The sequence below is a fragment of the Anabrus simplex genome, chromosome 1 (assembly GCF_040414725.1).
Source record: "Anabrus simplex isolate iqAnaSimp1 chromosome 1, ASM4041472v1, whole genome shotgun sequence".
Taxonomy (NCBI): domain Eukaryota; kingdom Metazoa; phylum Arthropoda; class Insecta; order Orthoptera; family Tettigoniidae; genus Anabrus; species Anabrus simplex.
The window spans coordinates 1,272,316,083-1,272,339,364 of NC_090265.1; the positions used below are offsets into that span (position 1 = coordinate 1,272,316,083).

At 42.7% G+C, this 23,282-nt stretch overlaps 1 protein-coding gene across 1 annotated transcript in view; it reads right to left on the minus strand.

The window, feature by feature from the left end:
• The window catches only part of LOC137497204 (A disintegrin and metalloproteinase with thrombospondin motifs 12-like), a 205,073-nt gene that overhangs the window by 156,455 nt on the left and 25,336 nt on the right, over positions 1-23,282 (minus strand). The window contains exons 5-6 of the mRNA XM_068225729.1: positions 15,215-15,343; positions 3,316-3,405 (exon numbers count right to left, since the gene is read on the minus strand). Coding sequence (XP_068081830.1) covers positions 3,316-3,405; positions 15,215-15,343 — 219 coding nt within the window. The remainder of the gene's footprint in view (positions 1-3,315; positions 3,406-15,214; positions 15,344-23,282) is intronic.

The following is a 23,282-nucleotide window of genomic DNA, read 5'->3' on the forward strand; positions in this document are numbered from 1 at the left end:
GATCTGCATGTACTCGTATCATTTTAACCACATACCAGACCTCCTGTTCTTCTTAAATTTCTGATAGTACAGATAATCGATCCCGGGCTTCCGAGGATAGCAGCCAGTAGTGCTAAACGTGACGCTACGGATTGCGACGTTAAAGCTATAGCAAAGAAAAAGCAACACAAAAAATACGACAGTATATTTCAGTACTCATTCCGTTTAACCTACACATAACCAACTTTGTAAGTCAAAATGCGAATGTTCTCGTAGAGCCGCCCAATTTTATAGGATACGTTCATTCACCAGATGTCACCCTACGCAACTCGCAATATATATGAATCAACGCCAATAACAAGCAGGAACATGAGTCTGAAAGTTTTGCTGTCAAATAGATTAACAAAGAGAACAAGTATAGATAATCGATGACTTAAAGACAAAGTGAATACAAAGTCACCTCCGTACAGGCCATGAAGGCCCTTGGAGGAGTGGATGGTAAAGGCTTCCACCATTGTTAACCGCGGCACGTGATGGGGTAGAATGGTTAGCTCTACTCCCGGCCGCCTTTGCCCCCAGGAATTAACCTGGTACTCATTTTTGGTGTAGGCTGAGTGAACCTCAGGGCCATATTCCCCTCCGGAAGTGGAAATCTCGTTTCTTAAATTTTACGACTTCCTGACGTGGATTCGAACCCACGTCCTTCCGGGCAAACCGAACACGCTTTTACCGCCTCGGCCAGGCAGCCCCTTACTGATGATTCAGCAATTTAAAATAATGGCCTAATGCATCAAATTAGGATCGTGGTTAAAGAAGAAGGAATGTGTTTTTGGTCTCATCTACGGAAGAGAAAAAACAAAGCGAGACTCCCTAGCCCAAATCCTCCTTTTAGCGACCCTTGAGGACAACTTATTGATCTCAGTATATCATTTTCTTGACTATAAACATCCTTTTTATTTGACGGATATTCTCGTTAATAGGAAATTCTGAGTAATTCCTCATTCTATAACAGCACGAAGAAGCTATTCATAAACAGCTCTAGTGATTTCAAAATAAAATTAACAAACGAGTAAATGACCGCAGAATACCTTGTTCAGTTAGTGCGCCTGCTATTCTTATTTTGCAGCTTCTTGATTTCTTGAATATTATCTCTCATAAATCTTTTCCGTTAAGCCCAATTTATTCTTCTTCTTTTTCTTCTTCTTCTTCTTCTACTTCTTCTTAATCTGTTTACCCTCCAGGGTCGGTTTTTCCCTCGGACTCAGCAAGGGATCCCACCTCTACTGCCTCAAGGGCAGTGTCCTGGAGCTTCAGACTTTGGGTCTGGGGATACAACTGGGGAGAATGACCAGTACCTCGTCCAGGCGGCCTCACCTGCTATGTTGAACAGGGGCCTTGTGGAGGGATGGAAAGATTGGATGGAACAGGCAAGGAAGAGGGAAGGAAGCGGCCGTGTCCTTAAGTTAGGTACCATGCCGGCATTTTCCTGGAGGAGAAGTGGGAAACCACGGAAAACCACTTCCAGGATGGCTGAGGTGAGAATCGAACCCACCTCTACTCAGTTGACCTCCCGAGGCTGAGTGGACCCCGTTCCAGCCCTCGTACCACTTTTCAAATTTCGTGGCAGAGCCGGGAATCGAACTCGGACCTCCGGGGGTGGCAGCTAATCACGCTAACCACTACACCACAGAGGCAGACGCCAAATTTATTACCCGTTGATATTCCATCTCTCCCTCCCGCGCGCATATCGCTGTTAGACCCTGCAGACACATATGTGTGTGGGTCAAGGATATGTTTCTTTCTGGAGTCGTGTTGCACAGTAGACAGTTCAAGCCTTTATCAAACGTTTGTGTAGGTTGTACTCCCTCTCCCCTTTCTCTCTCTTTCTCTCTCTCTCTGTTTCAACTGGTTAGTATTCCAACATCCGCCAAAGAACCGAATCACTTGGTTTAAAAAATGTTGATGTGTACCTATCCGTATCAAAGTATGCAAACAATTTCATGAACTAGAGTATGCAATATGTCGTTAACTTCTAAAAGAAGTGTATAATTCGAGCGTTTGAGGCTTTAAAATAATCCAAACCTATTTTATAAAATCTCATGAAGTGAAGTAACGTTGTGCCACCCTTAAAAATAAAGGACTCTAGGAATATATTCTATTTAGTTATTAAATCGCGTGATTACAGTCAAAATTAACCTATTGTAAAAACAAGTAATTTGAGATAAATTAACACTTACGACCCTTATCACACAACAATCTTTTTAAAAGAACAAAAATATTATAACTCATATTTTTGTGCAAATTACGTCCTCAAGTCTGAACGGGATATTTCTCTGGTGGTGGTAATTATTGTTTATTGGTTTAAGAAGAAGTACACCCATCTGGTCAACCACCCTGTCTTAACAAACTAAATGTTAACCAAACTGAAAATGAAGTCGATATTTCGTCTTAGGCTAAAGAGATACACACACACTCAGTGAGGGAGTACCTTCGGATAAATTAGCACCACATGAACACACTGGTGAAAGGGAACTTACCCCATAGGAGATAAGATTGAGTATATTTTCACAAAACTAAGGCCTCCCTCCATGGCAGTCTGAAAGACTTGTTAACTGTTCGTCGATGATCGTATTTTTAATTATTAGTTGACTTTTGGCCCTTCGTCGATGATCGTATTTTTTATTATTAATTGGCCATATTACACTGTACACTAAAGGTCCTTTTATACAGAGTAAAGACCTATTAGTTTTTCAGTTTATTCTACAAGAAAGTTATGTTCACTCATCTAATTTATATAGCATAAAATAAGTCGGTGATGTGCACTGCATAACTTATCCATTAATGTCACTGTAATGCAGGAATTGTGATAGGGTGGTGTGAATATGCAGGCTCCAGTAGGAGAATAATGCTGTTACACTTCTTTAGGTAAATCACGGTTCTCCCAGGAACCCTTTGATATTTCGGTATGTTGCATAGCCTCTGTTACTCGGAATGATAAAATCTTTGAAGTGCTGAAAAAAAATTCAAAATCGGTCCTATAGTTTCTAATAATAACCTTTACATATAAACAAACTGACAAATTCTCTTTAAAAGTATAGATTACAAAGAGAATTGCAGATAAGGAGATACTGAATCAGCTTAGTGAGGGGAGAATGATATGACAAACACTGACCAGAAGGAGACTGGCAAGACGCAGAGTAAGGCATCCAGAATTTGTTTAATTGAGAAAAACAGAAAACATGATAGGTTAATCAAATAATTCTGTGGACTAATAACACAAACAAAATATATTGTACCATTATGGAGATTTCTTCAAATGAATTACGTTTCCCATACCTCCTCTTCTTCTTTTTCCAAGTATATAATCCGCGTCAAGATTACGTCAACAGCGTTTCCTATACTGTTGTCGTGGTATAAAGTTGTAACCTGTAAGAGAGAGAGAGAGAGAGAGAGAGAGAGAGAGAAATTCAGAAATAAATTTATACAAAGCAACAGTGGGCGTAACCGGTACTTTATGGATGACATCTATTTATCTACAAAGTCAGAAGCAAGACTTTAACATAATCAATATTAAAATTGGAATATCTGCAACGGAACAAAATAAAACAACTGCATATAGAAAGTAAAACATTGACTACTGATTCCGAATCACACTTATAACTAAGAGAAGGAGGCTATAAAAAACACAAAATTAGAAAATAAAGAATATAATTAGACACTTGAAGCTAACCCGTAATAGATCAGAATTTTGTGTATCTTGCGATATATATTATCACCACCATCATTATTATCACCACCATTATCATCATCATCATCATTCATCATCATAATCGATTCTCCACTCCAGCAGGTCAGGTATCGGAATTAACAGTTCTCCTTCATAAGCGTCTATCTTGCCGTAACTTCTCTTCCAGAATATTCTTCAATGTTGGGCTCCTCCTGGTCAGGTCTTTTTTCATCTGAGTGATGGTGGTGGTGATTATTTTTTTAAGAGAAAGTACAACTAGGCAACTATCCTCTATATAACACTAATCAGAGAGAAGAAATGGAAGGCGTCGGACACTTCGAAAAATGAAGATATCTGCCAAAGCAAGACAAGGGCTACGCAGGGCGCGAAAATGAAAGACTCCCTAGGCCTCCATACGTAATACCGTCGGGTCGGAAAATAACAAGAGTTGACCAAGAGCGGATAGGATAGATGAAAGTTAGGAGCCTGGCACAAGTGAGTGGAAGCAATGCCAGGACTTAGCTAAGGGCTCCGTGGTCGCCAACCCACGCTCCAAAGTCCAGAGCCCCTGGGGCCCCTTTTAGTCACCTCTTACGACAGGCAGGAGATATCGTGGGTGTTATTCTACCGCCCCCACCCACAGGGGGATTTTTCATCTGATTTATCTAGCCATTTCTAGGTTTGTATGGTCTTTTTCCATTAATATTTATTTCAAAGGAAGCCTTTGACGTTCTAATTCATCCCATTCTCATAATCCGGCCAAAGAGTTTCAATGTGCTTTTTCTATGATATTGAGTACACTCTGTTGACGCCCTACTTGAGGGTGGACTTATCCATTTCTGATTTTGTTCCTTCTAGTTTTCTATATGCTCGAGCTAAGAAATTTCATGTCTAATGCTTGTAGTCGACTGTTATTATGGCCAGCGTTGCAGCCTCTCGTCCATGGTTCAGAGTGGGTAGCAAGTAGGTCCTATAACGTGAGACTCCTGCTTTTTGGAGAAATCTTTTGTCGCATAATATTTGGGAAAATGAACTCTAGAAGAAAGCAACCGCTTTAACCCTGTTGCTAATTTCGTATGTAACTCTGTTGTTAGCTGACAGAACAACTTCGAATTATCTGAAGTGCTGAACCATTTCACTTTCATGCTGTCCATGTATCAGTTTGACTGCTTCGCTTTCTCTGTTCGTCACCAGTCATACTGTTTTGTTTTGACGGATGACAGAGTTAACTTATTATATAGAAGTAAAATTCTAACCTGCATACAGTGGACTCCATACACCAGAACGAACACCGAGCAAATATGAAACAAAATCAGAAGTGATATTTTAAGTGGTTCCGACATTGGCATTTCTACCATCTGGCGTATTTATTTATTTATCGTATGATGAATCTATGTACACACATGTATATAGTTCAGGGTAAATGTGCGTAGTCACAAGTCCGTACAATACTATAACTCTAGGTCTAGCATTTTGACCCAATCAACTTCATCCGATGTGCGGTGAATGTCCATCAGCGTTCCTTTGAAAGCTCGAATTGGGCAGTCAGCAACAATGTGGTGGATTGACTGAGAAGATGCACCACAATCACATCTTCAGACCTAGTCCAACCCCATTTGCACAACAGATAACCACATCTGCCTTGTCCAGTTCTTATCCGATTGATGATTCTCCACTGTCGTCTTGGAAGATCAAATCCTTGTACTCGTTTAGAAGGATTCTCAACCAGATGTTTGTTCACTACCGAAGACTGGTCCCACTGGGCTTTCCATGAACTGTTAACATGAAAAGAGGTTCTTTCAAGATCCATTGCTGTACGCCAGGGTGGTTCTCTTGATTTCAGTCGTTGATATTCAGTGTGCGTAATATCTTGATGGATGGGTAGTTGGGGGTTCTGCTGAATGTTCTTCCAAACCTTTAGGAGAGCTTCTGATCGTCTTAGGGCTGGAGGTGCAATATTGCTGAGAACAGGAAGCCATAGTGTGTTCGTGCTCCGAATGCAACCCGAGATTATGCGCATTGCCTGATTGAGTTGTACATCGATCTTCTTTGTGTGAACACTATTGATCCAAGAGGGGCAGCAGTATTCAGCAACAGAATATGATAAGGCTAATGCTGTTGATCTTAGAACATGAGTATTGGCTCCCCATGATGTACCAGCAAGTTTCTGAAGAATATTATTTCTAGTTTTTACTTTAGCAGCTACATTTGAAAGATGTTGCTTGAAAGTCAAAGTTCTATCAAGTGTTATTCCCAAGTATTTTGGTGTACTGCAGAACGGAAACACTTCACCTCGGAACCTGACTGTTGGTTTGTAATTAGACTGTCTGTTGCGTAAGTGGAATGTACATATAACTGTTTTTTGAGGATTTAGGAGAAGGCACCATTTCTTGAAGTATACATCCAAGGCTTCCAGATCAGTGGCTAAAGTAATTTCAGCATCATAAAATTTGGAGCACTGAGTCACCAAACAAATGTCATCAGCATAAATGAATTTTCTTGATGATGTGTCTGGGAGGTCATATATGTACAGACTGAAAAGAAGGGGGGAAAGGACTGATCCCTGAGGTAAACCATCGTTTAATTTAAACACTCTACTTCTGTCATTATCAGCGTTGATCTGGAAGTACCTATTACTGAGCATATTGCTAAGTAAGGCCGTAAGTTTACGACATGGGATCACACTCAAACATTTTAGAAGGAGTCCTTCTCGCCAGACAGTATCATAGGCAGCTGATAGATCCAAAAAGGCAGCCACTCTTACTGATTTCCTCTCATATCCATTTTCGATATACGTGGTGAGAGACAGTACTTGATCATTACAACTTCTTCCAGGTCTAAATCCTGCTTGCTCTATAGGAATGTAGCTGTTGATTGTTTCATAAATTCTATTGTAGATCAGTCGCTCAAGAAGTTTATATGTAACACTTAGAAGTGCTATTGGACGGTATCTTTCCACTTTAGATGGATCTTTATTTGGTTTCTGTATGGCTATTATCTTTGTTTTCTTCATCAGAGGTGATATGTTTCCAGTTTGCAGAACAAGATGAGTTATGACTCCAAGATGGGCAGAAACGTGACTACTTTATGGCGGAAATGTAGCTTTTATTTCAACATTGTATCATAATACAGACCTAAGGAGTGAATGTAAAATAAATCGGGTCTTTTAAAAGAATTTTACTAAACCGACCGAGAAAATGTTACGTCCCCGAATTCGGGGCGATCTACATAGCAATGCTGGAAATACTTTGCAAGTCAAATAAACTGCTGAATTTTCATAGGTGACGGAGATGAAAAGAGTAGAATTATATACATCCTACCAACGTTTGCACCTGTTCGTAAGAACGGTTTCCTTTCTGTCCTCTTACCTCCACTTTAAGGATGTGATGCTCCTGTTCTACGCAGCCCTCGCTTCCATACTCCAAGGCTGGCTTGAAAACAGTCCGATGAAGGTATCATGTAATATGCGAAGTCAAGTTTTTCTTACAGAAATACAATTGGTCGCTAAATTAATTTCACTTCCGCTAAGTAGTGATGCAGTGTATTATTTCCTGTGTGTCTGTCTTCATAGGCATGTTGCCAACCGAAATCAGTTTAGACTCGAAAATTCTGGCGTTTATATCATACTGAATTCCTGATTTAAGTTCCTACAATATTAGGTACCGTAGAAATGCATCGGCACTGTCTCCCAGTGAAACCAAATAATCAGTATAAATAAACATTCTACAAGAAATGAATTCCACATGGCGTTTTATGTATTTTAGTGAATTATCAATATGTACGGAGAACAATGAGATATGTTGGATTATACCATTGTCTGACACCTGTTACTTCGTTGAAGAACTAACTACCCATCTCACTATCAACTCTTCTGGCCGTCCATCAGCAGAAAAGTCTTTGCTACCTCTATCTTCAGTGGCTTATGAGTGAATCTTTACTGAGATCATAAAGCGAAGAGTGATTTATTAACCTTAGTCGTAATAATTTCCCCTGTGTATAATGTGATCTTGCCGCGGTGGGGAGGCCTCCGCGTCCCAGTGAAGCAGACAGCCAAACCGTAGGTGTAATCGTATCGGATGTGTATCTGACCAGAGACGAGACTAACGGATGGTTCATCGAAAGTGGAGTAGCATCCTTTCGGAAGTTGGAAGGGTGGCAGCCTAAATGATTGACGGATATAGACTTGTAATAATACTTACAAAGGAGTTAGCGCAAGTCGCGCTCGCAATTGCAAAAACGTTTTGGTTTGCATGTAAGAGTTTTACTGCACATTACAAATATGCGCACAATGTTTGCCATTGGCAATTACACTGCACTTTACAGCCATGCGCATGTTCAGTCACTGTGCTCAAGATATGGGTTGTTGAAATGTCGTATGGCTTTTAGTACCAGGATATCCCAGGACGGGTTCGGCTCGCCAGGTGCAGGTCTTTCTATTTGACTCACGTAGGCGACCTGCGCGTCGTGATGAGGATGAAATGATGATGAAGACAACACATACACCCAGCCCCCGTGCCATTGGAATTAACCAATTAAGGTTAAATTCCCCGACCCGGCCGGGAATCAAACCCAGGACCCTCTGAACCGAAGGCCAGTACGCTAACCGTTCAGCCAACGAGTCGGACATGGGTTGTTGGTGGCTCTTGACAAAAGATTACGAGATTGAACATGTCTACAGAGCATAAAGTCCCGGATACGGAGTTGCTTATCACAGTAGGAGCACTTCATGAACACCTGCATTAAGCAGGCTTCCGAATCACACTGCTTTTGATGCGGTGATTTAAATATCTCTGGTCTGAAGTCACCATATCCAGCTACAGAGTACCTAGAAAAGTCTGCGAAGACTGGAGAACAGAACTGATTGTGTAGAATGCACATCAGAAACGGAATTGGATCCCTCGACGATGGTGTGAACCGATAGTCGTTAAGGATACTATGATCTTCAATCCGCTTCAGCACCACCTTGAACTGTCGGAAGAATAGCACATCAAGTGGATGAATATAAGGTGTGCACCTAGGAGGGATGGTCCTGACTGTATATACCATGTTAATCGTAATAATTTCCCCTGTGTATAACGTGACCTTGCCGCGGTGGGGAGGCCTCCGCGTCCCAGTGAAGCAGACAGCCAAACCGTAGGTGTAATCGTATCGGATGGGTATCTGACCAGAGACGAGACTAACGGATGGTTCATCGAAAGTGGAGTAGCATCCTTTCGGAAGTTGGAAGGGTGGCAGCCTAGATGATTGTCAGATATAGACTTGCAGAGGTGCCAACTATTACGGATTGTCCGTAATGATTACGGATTTCACTTCGGGATTACGGCGTTACGGTCGAAGGGGAAATTATTACGGAAAAGCAACCTTGTCACGATAAAAATTAATTTCTGCGAAAAAAAGGAAAGATGTAAAAAATGTTCAATCTCTTAGAGCATTACTGGTCAACCCGCCTCGTTTCAATGCTTGTACGTTGGCTACCAAACATATTTGGCAGTTATTTGGTCGTCACTTCCTTTTGTTTCCCGCGAGCGTTGTGAAATCACGGCCAGCTACATAGATATACGCTGCTCTCTTAGCTAGAATGACGCGGGAATGACGTATCAAGTCGGCCGTGAGGAAGGCCCTACTCCTTGCTACTCGCTACTCCTTCCCTTGCTGTTCTCCAGTGCGCACATTCGGCTCTCTGTTGTGTTCGTAGAAAAAATGGTATATATTTAGCGCATTTCAATTCTAATTATCCTAGACGTTGATTCGAAAAGTAGTGATTGGTTTTGTGAAATGAAGCGGAGCAATTGTCAAATTGCATCTTCTTCTAAGAAGACAGCAGTGTTACAGAAATATCGAGACGGTTACACAAAGGAATGGCTATGCTTGCTTGCCTCACGTGTTAGTGAAAACCACGTCTTCTGTAGTGTGTGTTCGTGTGATTTGTCTGTGGCTCACGGTGGACGAGATGATTGCAGAAGACACATAGAATCCAAGAAACATCACACATACGGTGAATCAAAATTACGAAACCAGTCTGTTTCATCGTTCTTCGTAAAAAGTAATGAAACTGCGGTGACAAATGCCGAATTATTGTTCACATCATTTCTTTTGGAGCATAATATTCCGTTATCAGTTTCATACCACGCTGGAAATTTGTTTAGATCAATGTTTCCCGACTCAAAAATATCTCAGAAATATGGTTGTGCAAGAACTAAAACCTCTGCTTTAGTTCAATACACGGCATCTGAGGCAAAACAGGAATTAAGTGAACTTTTGCAAATAACGCCTTTTTCCTTGGCTACTGATTTTAGTACGGATTCAAATGCAGTTAAACTTTATCCTATAGTTGTCTCTTTCTTTAATGCTCAGAGAGGTCAAATATCAACTCTTCTATTGTCATTGTTAGAGAGTAGCGACAATGCTGGTGAGGGAATTTTCTCTGTAATTAATACCGAATTGTCTTCTTTAGCCATTCCATGGGAAAATTGCATTTCTTTTTCATCTGACAATGCATACACAATGATAGGGGCAAATAAAGGTGTTAAGGTGTTGCCAAATTTGTGAAGGACAGGCATTCTTCTGTTTATGTCCCGGGTTGTTCATGTCATCTCATACACATCTGTGCACAAAAAGCAGCAGCCCAATTGCCAGTCAATGTAGAGAACTTTTTGGTTCACTTATCTTGATAAGAGTTCTAAGAGACAAAACACGTTGAAAGTTTATCAGGTTAATTGTGGCACAGAGGGTCACAAAATTTTGAAATATGTTAGTACCCGTTGGCTCTCGCTTCTTCAGTCTATTGATAGAGTTCTTGAGCAGTGGGAAGCTTTGACACTCATGTTTTGTAGTGAGACCCACCATAAAAGTGCGACCACCAAGCAGTTTGAAACTGTGAAATCTTTCATACAAGACCCACACACAAAACCGTTTTGCTACTTTCTTCAGAGTACACTTCCTGTTTTAACTCTGTGAATATATTTCTGCAACAAGATGCTCCAGCCATACATCTTCTTAGGAGGAAACTTACTGGTCGTTTAACTGACCTGTTGGTCAGATTTGTTCAGCCATGTTCTCTTCAGTCAGAATCTACCTCCCTTTTGAGTGTTGAATTCAAGAGGAGGAAATACCAGAAAGCCAATGAGGACTTGGTAATTGGAGCAAAAGCTAGGGCATACTTGAAAGATAATGACTGTGATGAAGAGATGTTTTATAATTCTGTAAGAGAGTTTTATATGGCAGCTTGCAGTTACATTACCAGGAAATTTCCCCTTGATGATGAATTTCTTCATCATGCCGAAGTTGTAGAAAGTTTCCTATTCATCTCTTGAATACTTTGTTCGAAGATTCCCAACTTTGGTCAAAGAAAGTGAACATGACAAACTTGAAGAGGAATTTGCAGTTTACCAGTGTGATACTTTCCCGGAATATATTGTACATGGACCTAACATTGATGTGAATTGGGGCAAGATTGCAGAGCTTAAAAATGAAAGTGGACAAATTAAGTATAAAACCTTAAGTAATGTTGTATTTGCAGTACTAAGTGTACCTCATAGTAACACTCCCACAGAAAGAGTATTCAGTGTTGTTAGGAAAAATCAGGGAGAATTCAGGCCTACACTAAGTACATCTACACTGGAATCGCTTATGGTTCTGAAGACGAAAATGTCATCTCAGGGGGAAGTATGTTACAAGAAAACCTACACCGAAAAGCAGCTGCTGGGTGCGAAAAAAGCTACAAAGAATTTTTTATCGCAGAACTAACAGGTAATGAGCAAATTTTATTGTGTTATATGATATACTTTAGAATAGATTGCTGTAGGAAAGGGCAAACGGGGTGCTTTGGATTTAACTCGCAAACGTTTTTGGCGGGGGCGGGGGGGGGGGGTTAAAAATGGGATAACTGATAACCCAATTCAAAGGTTGGCACCTCTGGACTTGTAATAATACTTACAAGGGAGTTAGCGCAAGTCGCGCTCGCAATTGCAAAAACGTTTTGGTTTGCATGTAAGAGTTTTTCTGCACATTACAAATATGCGCACAATGTTTGCCATTGGCAATTACACTGCACTTTACAGTCATGCACATGTTCAGTCACTGAGCTCAAGATATGGGTTGTTGAAATGTCGTATGGCTTTTAGTACCAGGATATCCCAGGACGGGTTCGGCTCGCCAGGTGCAGGTCTTTCTATTTGACTCCCGTAGGCGACCTGCGCGTCATGATGAGGATGAAATGATGATGAAGACAACACATACACCCAGCCCCCATGCCATTAGAATTAACCAATTAAGGTTAAATTCCCCGACCCGGCCGGGAATCGAACCCAGGACCCTCTGAACCGAAGGCCAGTACGCTAACCGTTCAGCCAACGAGTCGGACATGGGTTGTTGGTGGCTCTTGACAAAAGATTACGAGGATGAACATGTCCACAGAGCATAAAGTCCCGGATACGGAGTTGCTTATCACAGTAGGAGCACTTCATGAACACCTGCATTAAGCAGGCTTCCGAATCACACTGCTTTTGATGCGGTGATTTAAATACACTGACTGACAGAGCAAATGCAACACCAAAAACGAGTGGTCAGAACTTTATGCCAATTGCAGGGTAGACTGACGTCACTGAGGTATGCTCATGATGTGAAGTGCGCCGCTGTGCTGCGCACGTAGCGAACGATAAATGGGACACGGCGTTGGCGAATGGCCCACTTCGTACCGTGATTTCTCAGCCGACAGTCATTGTAGAACGTGTTGTCGTGTGCCACAGGACACGTGTATAGCTAAGAATGCCAGGCCGCCGTCAACGGAGGCATTTCCAGCAGACAGACGACTTTACGAGGGGTATGGTGATCGGGCTGAGAAGGGCAGGTTGGTCGCTTCGTCAAATCGCAGCCGATACCCATAGGAATGTGTCCACGGTGCAGCGCCTGTGGCGAAGATGGTTGGCGCAGGGACATGTGGCACGTGCGAGGGGTCCAGGCGCAGCCCGAGTGACGTCAGCACGCGAAGATCGGCGCATCCGCCGCCAAGCGGTGGCAGCCCCGCACGCCACGTCAACCGCCATTCTTCAGCATGTGCAAGACACCCTGGCTGTTCCAATATCGACCAGAACAATTTCCCGTCGATTAGTTGAAGGAGGCCTGCACTCCCGGCGTCCGCTCAGACGACTGCCATTGACTCCACAGCATAGACGTGCACGCCTGGCATGGTGCCGGGCTAGAGCGACTTGGATGAGGGAATGGCGGAACGTCGTGTTCTCCGATGAGTCACGCTTCTGTTCTGTCAGTGATAGTCACCGCAGACGAGTGTGGCGTCGGCGTGGAGGAAGGTCAAATCCGGCAGTAACTGTGGAGCGCCCTACCGCTAGACAACGCGGCATCATGGTTTGGGGCGCTATTGCGTATGATTCCACGTCACCTCTAGTGCGTATTCAAGGCACGTTAAATGCCCACCGCTACGTGCAGCATGTGCTGCGGTCGGTGGCACTCCCGTACCTTCAGGGGCTGCCCAATGCTCTGTTTCAGCAGGATAATGCCCGCCCACACACTGCTCGCATCTCCCAACAGGCTCTACGAGGTGTACAGATGCTTCCGTGGCCAGCGTACTCTCCGGATCTCTCACCAATCGAACACGTGTGGGATCTCATTGGACGCCGTTTGCAAACTCTGCCCCAGCCTCGTACGGACGACCAACTGTGGCAAATGGTTGACAGAGAATGGAGAACCATCCCTCAGGACACCATCCGCACTCTTATTGACTCTGTACCTCGACGTGTTTCTGCGTGCATCGCCGCTCGCGGTGGTCCTACATCCTACTGAGTCGATGCCGTGCGCATTGTGTAACCTGCATATAGGTTTGAAATAAACATCAATTATTCGTCCGTGCCGTCTCTGTTTTTTCCCCAAATTTCATCCCTTTCGAACCACTCCTTCTTGGTTTTGCATTTGCTCTGTCAGTCAGTGTATCTCTGGTCTGAAGTCACCATATCCAGCTACAGTCTAGGAGTACCTAGAAAAGTCTGCTAAGATTGGAGAACAGAACTGATTGTGTAGAGTGCACATCAGAAACGGAATTGGATCCCTCGACGATGGTGTGAACCGATAGTCGTTAAGGATACTATGATCTTGAATCCGCTTCAGCACCGACTTGAACTGTCGGAAGAATAGCACATCAAGTGGATGAATGTAAGGTGTGCACCTAGGAGGGATGGTCTTTACTGTATACACCATGTTTTGAGATCGGATAGCATCGATATGAGTTCTGTCACGATATGTCACGAGCGAATCAACCAGAAGAAGAGACTCCTTCGTTGCATATGGGAAGTAAACATCTTGGAATAATTTCATCAGGATTTATTTCATGATTAGGCCGGGCTTCGAGGCAACTTGAATCAGATTTTGCGGTTTCAGCATGTGTTGCACTACTTGCAATCCAAGCTGACCTATAGTTTCCTGGTAAATTACCAGCATCTTTGGGAACACGTATCCACTTGCCGACGTAACGGGTTGAATGGTGTAAGAATGAGTTGTTGCATGATCACTCCGCACCGATATTCTTACCGACTTCTCTCCCTTGAAATGCAGAGTTCGCGATGAGTGAAATTCTTTCCGTATACCACTTTGATCGGTATTATAAATCTGTAAACGTTCCATGGTGTTCATTACGGTCATTACCTCATTGCGAAGCTCTTCACATCTTTCATTCACGTCACTATCTGTAATCCAGGTTTTAGTGGTTACACATTTTTTATTGCCCTTGTTTAAACCTTGCAACCCATCAATGGATAGATCCAGTGAATCCTATTTCTCGGGCCTTTTCCAAGCCCCAAGCACGAATATCGCTGTCGTGAACATTAGCGCCTAGGACAGTTCTCGCAAACCTAAATTTTTCAGCTACATAATCGTTAAGCACGTGAAGTTTGAGTGCTGGCCTTTTCCCCTTTTTCTACCACGTGACTTAAATATCATAGAAGATGTATGCTTTGCACCATACGATATCGTTTCTGTACTGTACTGAAGCTTAACCCTTTAGTTTTCCCAGAATCATGGAATGCATTTGTCTTCTTTGCCTTTTCAAATGATATATTACCCCACTTCTTCCTCTTCGGCAGGCTTGCCAGACAGCAAAATAACACTAGAATATTTTTAGCATTTAGAGGACATTTGTTATTCTACTGTAAGCAAACCTTACCTTTGGGATTCCATCCATTATTTTTTTCTATTTTAATAATAATGACAGTGCAAAGCCTCTCACAGATCACAAATGGATTGCAGGTGCTATCGTAACAATGCCCTTGTCCTCAACAAACCAATAGTACCGTTAGATCCGAATTCGGTGCCTTTAAGCTCAATCAAATATTCGGAAAAACCGTGAATTATCCATGGAAACATTCAAATAATGCCAGGAGGAATAAGTTACTATATACTCCTCGGCTCTCTGTGATAGTTATACCATTCATGTCATTATTTTTCGTGAAATCCTGAGAATTGTATTGAAGGAACTTCAATTTACTTTTGACCTTTGCTTACCATATTGAAGAGCGTGAGAATATAATTTTCAATATCCCTGTCTTTGTGGTACGTAATGAACTTCTTGTCTACAACCAGGCTTGTTTCAACAAAACGATGTCTGCTTTCACTTCTCCTTTGTATGGAACGCTTGAAGAAGTCAGGATCCTCCTTAATTTCCCATCGGAGACGCTCTTTCCAATCATTTTCCCAGCTGTCTGTTTAAAATAATAATAATAATAATAATAATAATAATAATAATAATAATAATAATAATAATAATAATAATAATAGTAATAATAGAGCATATTAATATTACAACTACAACAGCAACAACTAATACTACTACTATAATAACAATAATAATAAATGATAATCAAGTTAGAAAACTAAGGAAAAGGCAATAATTTTACAGCTTGATTTTAGCGATACTTCTTTAGTTAAGTTATTGAGATTTATTCGTTTATTATTTGTGCTTCAGTGATTTATTCATTTATTTATTTATTTATTTATTTATTTATTTATTTATTTATTTATTTATTTATTTATTTATTTATTTATTTATTTATTTAGCTCTGATTCGCGATTTGGGCACGAATTTAAAACTGACTAAAGGGTCGGAAACGAGCAAGAGTCAGTTACCCCAGTTGACTTTAAAATTAAAGTATTTTGCAGTTTCCCTCTTTATTTACAGACAAAAAATGTCTAGAATGTTACGTAACATATTGGCTATAGCGATATCTCTCATCACCTCTACAAATCATCGAAAAGTTGTTTCTCTTCATTAATGAGATACAGGATATAATAAGAATACTCAGAGACAGCGCATAGCCCTATGGGTTGGGGTATAGAAAACATCCATGCCATCCCCTCCCTGTCGTAATGGATGACTGAAAGCATGGCTCCCGAGGAGTTCTCAACCTGGAGGCGTTATTTGTCAACCACCGACCATAAGTCCCTAGCTGAGTATGACATTGCTCCCAATTCTTGCCTATCTAATTGTACAGATATAGCATTTCAGTTAGAAATTAGCCGTGCGGTGCTTTTCCTATCACGAGCATGAAAGCTGTTCCAGTGTTGAGACAAAATTACGCGGCACTGATGCAACTATACAACAGACGATTAAATATTTTAAGAAGTCGATTGCTTATCCACGTTATAAAGTAAAAGCGAAACTGTCCGCCTTCATCGTCCACCTATTTTTGGCATTTTGGAAGACCTCTTTGTAAGGTATTTTACGGAGAGCTTTCCAAACGAGGACCAACGTCATCTAATTCGCCGGCGAGAACTATACGCTGTTCCTTAGGTTGAACAGCTCCCTTCGTCTGTAATTTCTTTTAAATAGCATGGATTTTATACGCCCTAAATCATTTTTCGTTTATTCTTCTCAAGTGTGTGTGTGTGTGTGTGTGTGTGTGTGTGTGTGTGTGAAAATAAAAGGGAACTCAAATGCTCTTGACTGGATGATGTGGATGAGGTGATGTGCCACATATGGTAAAATAGGCAGTTCATGTAGTTCACAGGATCATTCTACAGTACTACGATCGAGGAGAATACCCCAGGGTTAACAAAATTCGGGCCGATCTTTGTCGTAAAATTAACTATTCGGGTTCATAAATATCCCTTCATCGGCTTCTAAAAGTATTCGGTTTTAAGAAGTGAAAGGATGGACGTAAATGCTGAATGGAACATACTGACATCGCTGCCTCAAGGGCGAAATGTTTTACGAATCATAAGCTTATTGAGTACTGAGGGCAGCAGACCAAGAGTTTACATGCACGAAAAGTGCATTAATTAGAATAATGTCGATTGATATACGTGCCGGCCCCGTGGTGTAGGGGTAGCGTGCCTGCCTCTTACCCGAGGCCCCGGGTTCGATTTCAGGCCAGGTCAGGTTTTTTTTGCTAGTTGTTTTACGTAGCACTGACATAGATAGGTCTTACGGCGACGATGGGACAGGAAAGGGCTAGGAGTGGGAAGGAAGCGGCCGTTGGCTTAATTAAGGTACAACCCTAGCATTTGCCTGGTGTGAAAATGGGAAACCACGGAAAACCATTTTCAGGGCTACCGACAGTGGGGTTCGAACCTACTATCTCCCGAATACAGGATACTGGCCGCACTTAAGCGACTGCAGCTATCGAGATCGGCTCAGGGATTTTTACCTGGACCTGAGGGCTGGTTCGAGGTCCACTCAGCCTACATGATTAGAACTGAGGAGCTATCTGACGGTGAGATAGCAGCCCCGGTCTAGGAAGCCAAGAATAACGGCCGAGAGGATTCGTCGTGCTGACCACACGGCACTTCGTAATCTGCAGGCCTTCGGGCTGAGCAGCGGTCGCTTGGTAGGGTAAGGCAAGGGCTGTAGTGCCATGGGGTTTGGTTTGGTTTGATATACGTATATAGCACGACTGATTAAAAGTACCAACTGATCGAGAGTGTCGATTCATCATAGCCCATGCTGGTTCTACACGTACTGGTTTCGCACTAGGAGCCAAACTTATCTTTCGTGGCGGAAAATGTTCTTATGAATTAGACTAGTACTCAAAAATGAACGGTGAGGATCATATGTTGCGTTCAGTAGAAGACAGTTTTATTATCGTGAAGGATAATGTCAGCTATCATTCCATCCAAGCGGACAAACATGTTTAAATTGACATAAAGCACGTAAGAAAGGCGTTTCGTTTCCTCCTGCTGAAGCCAGAGGTGAGCTCTTATGTAAAGGAGTGATCCAAAGCACCAAGAAGACGTGTGAATTGGATAGACTGTAAATGAAATGGGGCATCGTGTAGTGCGCCTACCACGTAATACCAGTACAATCCGATCGAGCAGATACGGCCAAAGTTAAGCTGGACTTTGAAGAGAAGAATACAACTTTCAGATTTGCTCATATTGAGCAGTTTGCACACGAGACCCTGGGCAGGTTTAGGCAAGAAGACTGAGCAAAATGTGTAAGGCATTCCGAAGCATTACAAGAAAGTGATTACGCCAAAGAGTGAGCAGGAGGGACTGCAGTGGAGCCTATCAAACACTAGCTCATTGGGCCCGAGCCACGGAACCGTTCCGTGCTTCGTCTTCGTGGACTAAATGCCGGACCGCGGAACTGTTCCGTTGTCTCACTTTACTACGTAATTCAACTTTTCCTCAAGAGATGGCAGAGAGTGTTGCATTTGTGATTTGTGTAGGGACTCTTTCTTTGCATGTTATATGCTCTTTGCTAAAATATATCGATAGTGTGCTTGGTAATATTAGTTTGAAGTGGGCTCTCTCTATACTTCGAGATTCGCTTGTAAATAAGTTGGCTGCCACTAAACAAATTGGCAACATGTACTATGTAAATATGCTCCTTTGATTACAGCTGTCTTTATCCCAAGGACCAGGCGAGGAAAGATTTATAAGAAACACAACACAAGAAGACGACGACGGCAACGCAGCCAGACGGCCAAGGACAAATCAAAACACCTCCACCCCCCCCCCCCCCCCCGAAAGAGACACGGGAGCGGAAAACCAGCCCGCGCCCTATAACGAAGACAGTAGTAATAATATAGTTATTTGTTTGTGTTATTTCACTATTATTTAGGTAGAACACTGGACATGAGAGCAGGCAAACAAGCGGGCACTCCAGTGCAGTGACAAGTGTGTTCCAACAACACCGCACAGAGGGACATCGCCAGGCGGAAGAAGAAGACAGCCCCTTGCACCAAGTAAGGCTTGGCCCTTTATTCCCCTCTCCAAACGGAGACTTGGCGCCAGGGACCACTGGCTGCTGGGCAAAGGGACGAACCTGTAGCCCTGAGCCCAGAGGCTAGTGGACCCGAGCCGACCCGGCAGTGACAAGAAGGACTGATCCCCATAATAACAGACAGTGGCAAGGAAATGGTTATGATTGCATGACACATATTCCTAACTAACACAACCTCTGGACTTTTCCAGCCCACATCCTTGCATGTGCTATCACAAGATGTCAGGTTTTACATGTAGGCTATTTCTCTTTTCCTGCCTATGTGGTTTTCCCCGACCCTTCAATACCACACCTTAACACTATCCAACCAACACAAACTCTTGCCATGGTTGCGAGTCTAACTCGGGAACCGGCAGATACTCCTTGTATCACTTACCCACTCTTACCTGCTATCTCTTTCTTCTTAGAAATTAATAGCATGCCGGAGACCATGTAGATAGAGAAGGAGAGACGCATAGGGAAACAAGAAACAAGAAGCTTTTCAATCACAAATGAAGATGTTTTCAGAGAAATCCAACTGCTTCAGCAAGGAAAAGCAGCAGGAAGTGATCAAATTACTGGGGAGGTGTTAAAGACAATGGGGTGGTACATAGTGCCTTTTTATAAAATTTCTCTTTGACTATGTCATAAATAATAATGTAATACCAAAGGAATGGAAGGAATCTATAATAATACCAATTTATAAAGGAAAGGGTGATAAAAGGAAACCAGAGAACTACAGACCAATCAGCCTGACCAGTATAGTTTGTAAAATACTGGAGAGTTTAATATCAAAGTACATCACAGGGATATGTGATAATACAAATTGGTTCATGAGGAGCCAGTATGGATTTAGAAAGAAATTTTCTTGTGAGGCACAACTGGTGCGATTTCAGCAGGACATATCAGATCAATTGGATTCAGGAGGCCAGTTAGATTGCATAGCCATAGATCTTTCCAAAGCCTTTGATAGAGTGGAACATGGAATATTATTAAAGAAATTGGAGGGAATAGGATTGGATGTAAGGGTTACACGTTGGATAAAAACATTTCTAAATTCAAGGGTTCAGAAAGTCAAAGTAGGAAAATGTATCGCAGGAAGAAAAAGTTTGGAAGGGAATTGCACAGGGTGGTATAATCGGTCCGTTACTTTTCTTAATATATGTAAATGATTTAGGGAATAATGTAACATCAAAAATCAGATTGTATGCAGATGACATAATTGTTTATAGGGAAATAAATAACATTGAGGATTGTTCAGAATTACAAAGGGACCTTGAAAGTATCCAACAATGGGTTGAAGAGAATAATATGAAGGTTAATGGAGGCAAATCAACTGTTAAAACATTTACAAACAGGATTTTTAAAACTGAATTTGAATATACTTTGGATGAGGTAGTTATCCCTAAAGATGGCAAGTGCAAATACTTAGGTGTGAGATTTGAAAGTAATTTACACTGGAAGGGTCATGTTGATGACATTGTTGGGAAAGCATACAGATCGTTACATGTCATAATGAGGCTACTTAAAGGATGCAACAAAGAATTAAAAGGAAAAAGTTACTTAAGTATGGTTCGTCCATTATTGGAATATGCAAACAGTGTTTGGGATCCTCACCAAGAATACCTAATAAAAGAAATAGATAGTGTGCAGAGGAAAGCAGCAAGATTTGTAACAGGGGATTTCAGGAGAAACAGTAGTGTATCAGAAATGTTAGAGGAACTTGGGTGGGAAACTTTAAGTAAGAGAAGGGAGAAAACTAGACTTATAGGATTATATAGAGCCTATACAGTAGAACAAGCATGGGGAGAAATCCGTGAGAGGCTTCAGTTGGAAAATAATTATATTTGCAGAACTGACCACAAATATAAAATTAGAAGGAATTTTAGCAGCAGCGATTGGGGTAAATTTTCATTCATTGGGAAGGGTGTGAAGGTGTGGAACAGTTTACCAGGGGTGGTGTTTGATCCTTTTCCAAAATCTGTACAGATATTCAAGAAGAGAATAAACAGCAACAGAGAAAATAAATGAAATGTTAGAGCGCATTCGACCAGTGCAAGTTAATGTAAATAAAAATGTATGCAAATAAACTAATTCCATCCCCTGGTCTAAGGAGTTTGGACAGCCAAAATACGGGACTGCCTGTAGGGGTGAAGTACAGTGGGGACTTCGAGGGCCCTGGGACCGCTACGGTAGCTGTGAAGGCCCTTCAGGAACTCTGAAAAGTGGTGGCAAAAGGGGGCTCTGGTCAAGACGCAGCAGGTCGTAATGCTACTTAGGTTTTAAAAAAAAGTAAGTAAATGCAATGTAAATTTTAATCTTATACCAGTTGTATTGGATCATTTGAAGTAAATCCACATACTGTATATGAGTTGACTATGTTTGTAAGTATAGGAGATATTATATGTAGAATTTTGTAAATAATATAAATTTGTTAAGGATGAGCTGTGTGTTTAATAGAAAAAAATTGTTAGCGTAAATTGTATAATATTGTATTATAGGAAAAGTTTCTTCTCTTGTTAATTTAATACACTGACTGACAGTGACAATGCAATACCAAGGAGGAGTGGTTCGAAAGGGATGAAAGTTGGGGAAAAAACCGAGACGGCACGGATGAATAATTGATGTTCATTTCAAATCGATATGCAGGTTACACAATGCGCACGGCATCGACTCAGTAGGATGTAGGACCACCGCGAGCGGCGATGCACGCAGAAACACGTCGAGGTACAGAGTCAATAAGAGTGCGGATGGTGTCCTGAGGGATGGTTCTCCATTCTCTGTCAACCATTTGCCACAGTTGGTCGTCCATACGAGGCTGGGGCAGAGTTTGCAAACGGCGTCCAATGAGATCCCACACGTGTTCGATTGGTGAGAGATCCGGAGAGTACACTGGCCACGGAAGCATCTGTACACCTCGTAGAGCCTGTTGGGAGATGCGAGCAGTGTGTGGGCGGGCATTATCCTGCTGAAACAGAGCATTGGGCAGCCCCTGAAGGTACGGGAGTGCCACCGGCCGCAGCACATGCTGCACGTAGCGGTGGGCATTTTACGTGCCTTGAATACGCACTAGAGGTGACGTGGAATCATACGCAATAGCGCCCCAAACCATGATGCCGCGTTGTCTAGCGGTAGGGCGCTCCACAGTTACTGCCGGATTTGACGTTTCTCCACGCCGACGCCACACTCGTCTGCGGTGACTATCACTGACAGAACAGAAGCGTGACTCATCGGAGAACACGACGTTCCACCATTCCCTCATCCAAGTCGCTCTAGCCCGGCACCATGCCAGGCGTGCACGTCTATGCTGTGGAGTCAATGGTAGTCTTCTGACCGGACGCCGGGAGTGCAGGCCTCCTTCAACCAATCGACGGGAAATTGTTCTGGTCGATATTGGAACAGCCAGGGTGTCTTACACATGCTGAAGAATGGCGGTTGACGTGGCGTGCGGGGCTGCCACCGCTTGGCGGCGGATGCGCCGATCCTCGCGTGCTGACGTCACTCGGGCTGCGCCTGGACCCCTCGCACGTGCCACATGTCCCTGCGCCAACCATCTTCGCCACAGGCGCTGCACCGTGGACACATCCCTATGGGTATCGGCTGCGATTTGACGAAGCGACCAACCTGCCCTTCTCAACCCGATCACCATACCCCTCGTAAAGTCGTCTGTCTGCTGGAAATGCCTCCGTTGACGGCGGCCTGGCATTCTTAGCTATACACGTGTCCTGTGGCACACGACAACACGTTCTACAATGACTGTCGGCTGAGAAATCACGGTACGAAGTGGGCCATTCGCCAACGCCGTGTCCCATTTATCGTTCGCTACGTGCGCAGCACAGCGGCGCATTTCACATCATGAGCATACCTCAGTGACGTCAGTCTACCCTGCAATTGGCATAAAGTTCTGACCACTCCTTCTTGGTGTTGCATTTGCTCTGTCAGTCAGTGTATTTAGTGCTTGACAATAATATATTTAAGTGTACTATTTGCCACCGAGGTAGACACCTCATCCGCAGTTTGTGGTATGAAGGCCATTTATTTTCATGTTTATTTAAATTCTTAATGTCTTAAAAGTAAAGTCACCTCCGTACAGGCCATGAAGGCACTTGGAGAGTGGAAGGTAAAGGCTTCCACCATTGTTAACCTCAGCACGTGATGGGGTAGAGTGGTAGCTCTACGCCCGGCCGCCTTTGCCCCCAGGAATTAACCTGGTACTCATTTTTGGTGTAGGCTGAGTGAACCTCGGGGCCATATGCACCTCCGGAAGTGGAAATCTCGAACCCACGTCCTTCCGGGCGAACCGAGCACGCCTTTACCGCCTCGGCCAGGCAGCCCCTCTTAATGGTCTTGTAAATAAGAAATTTCTCACAA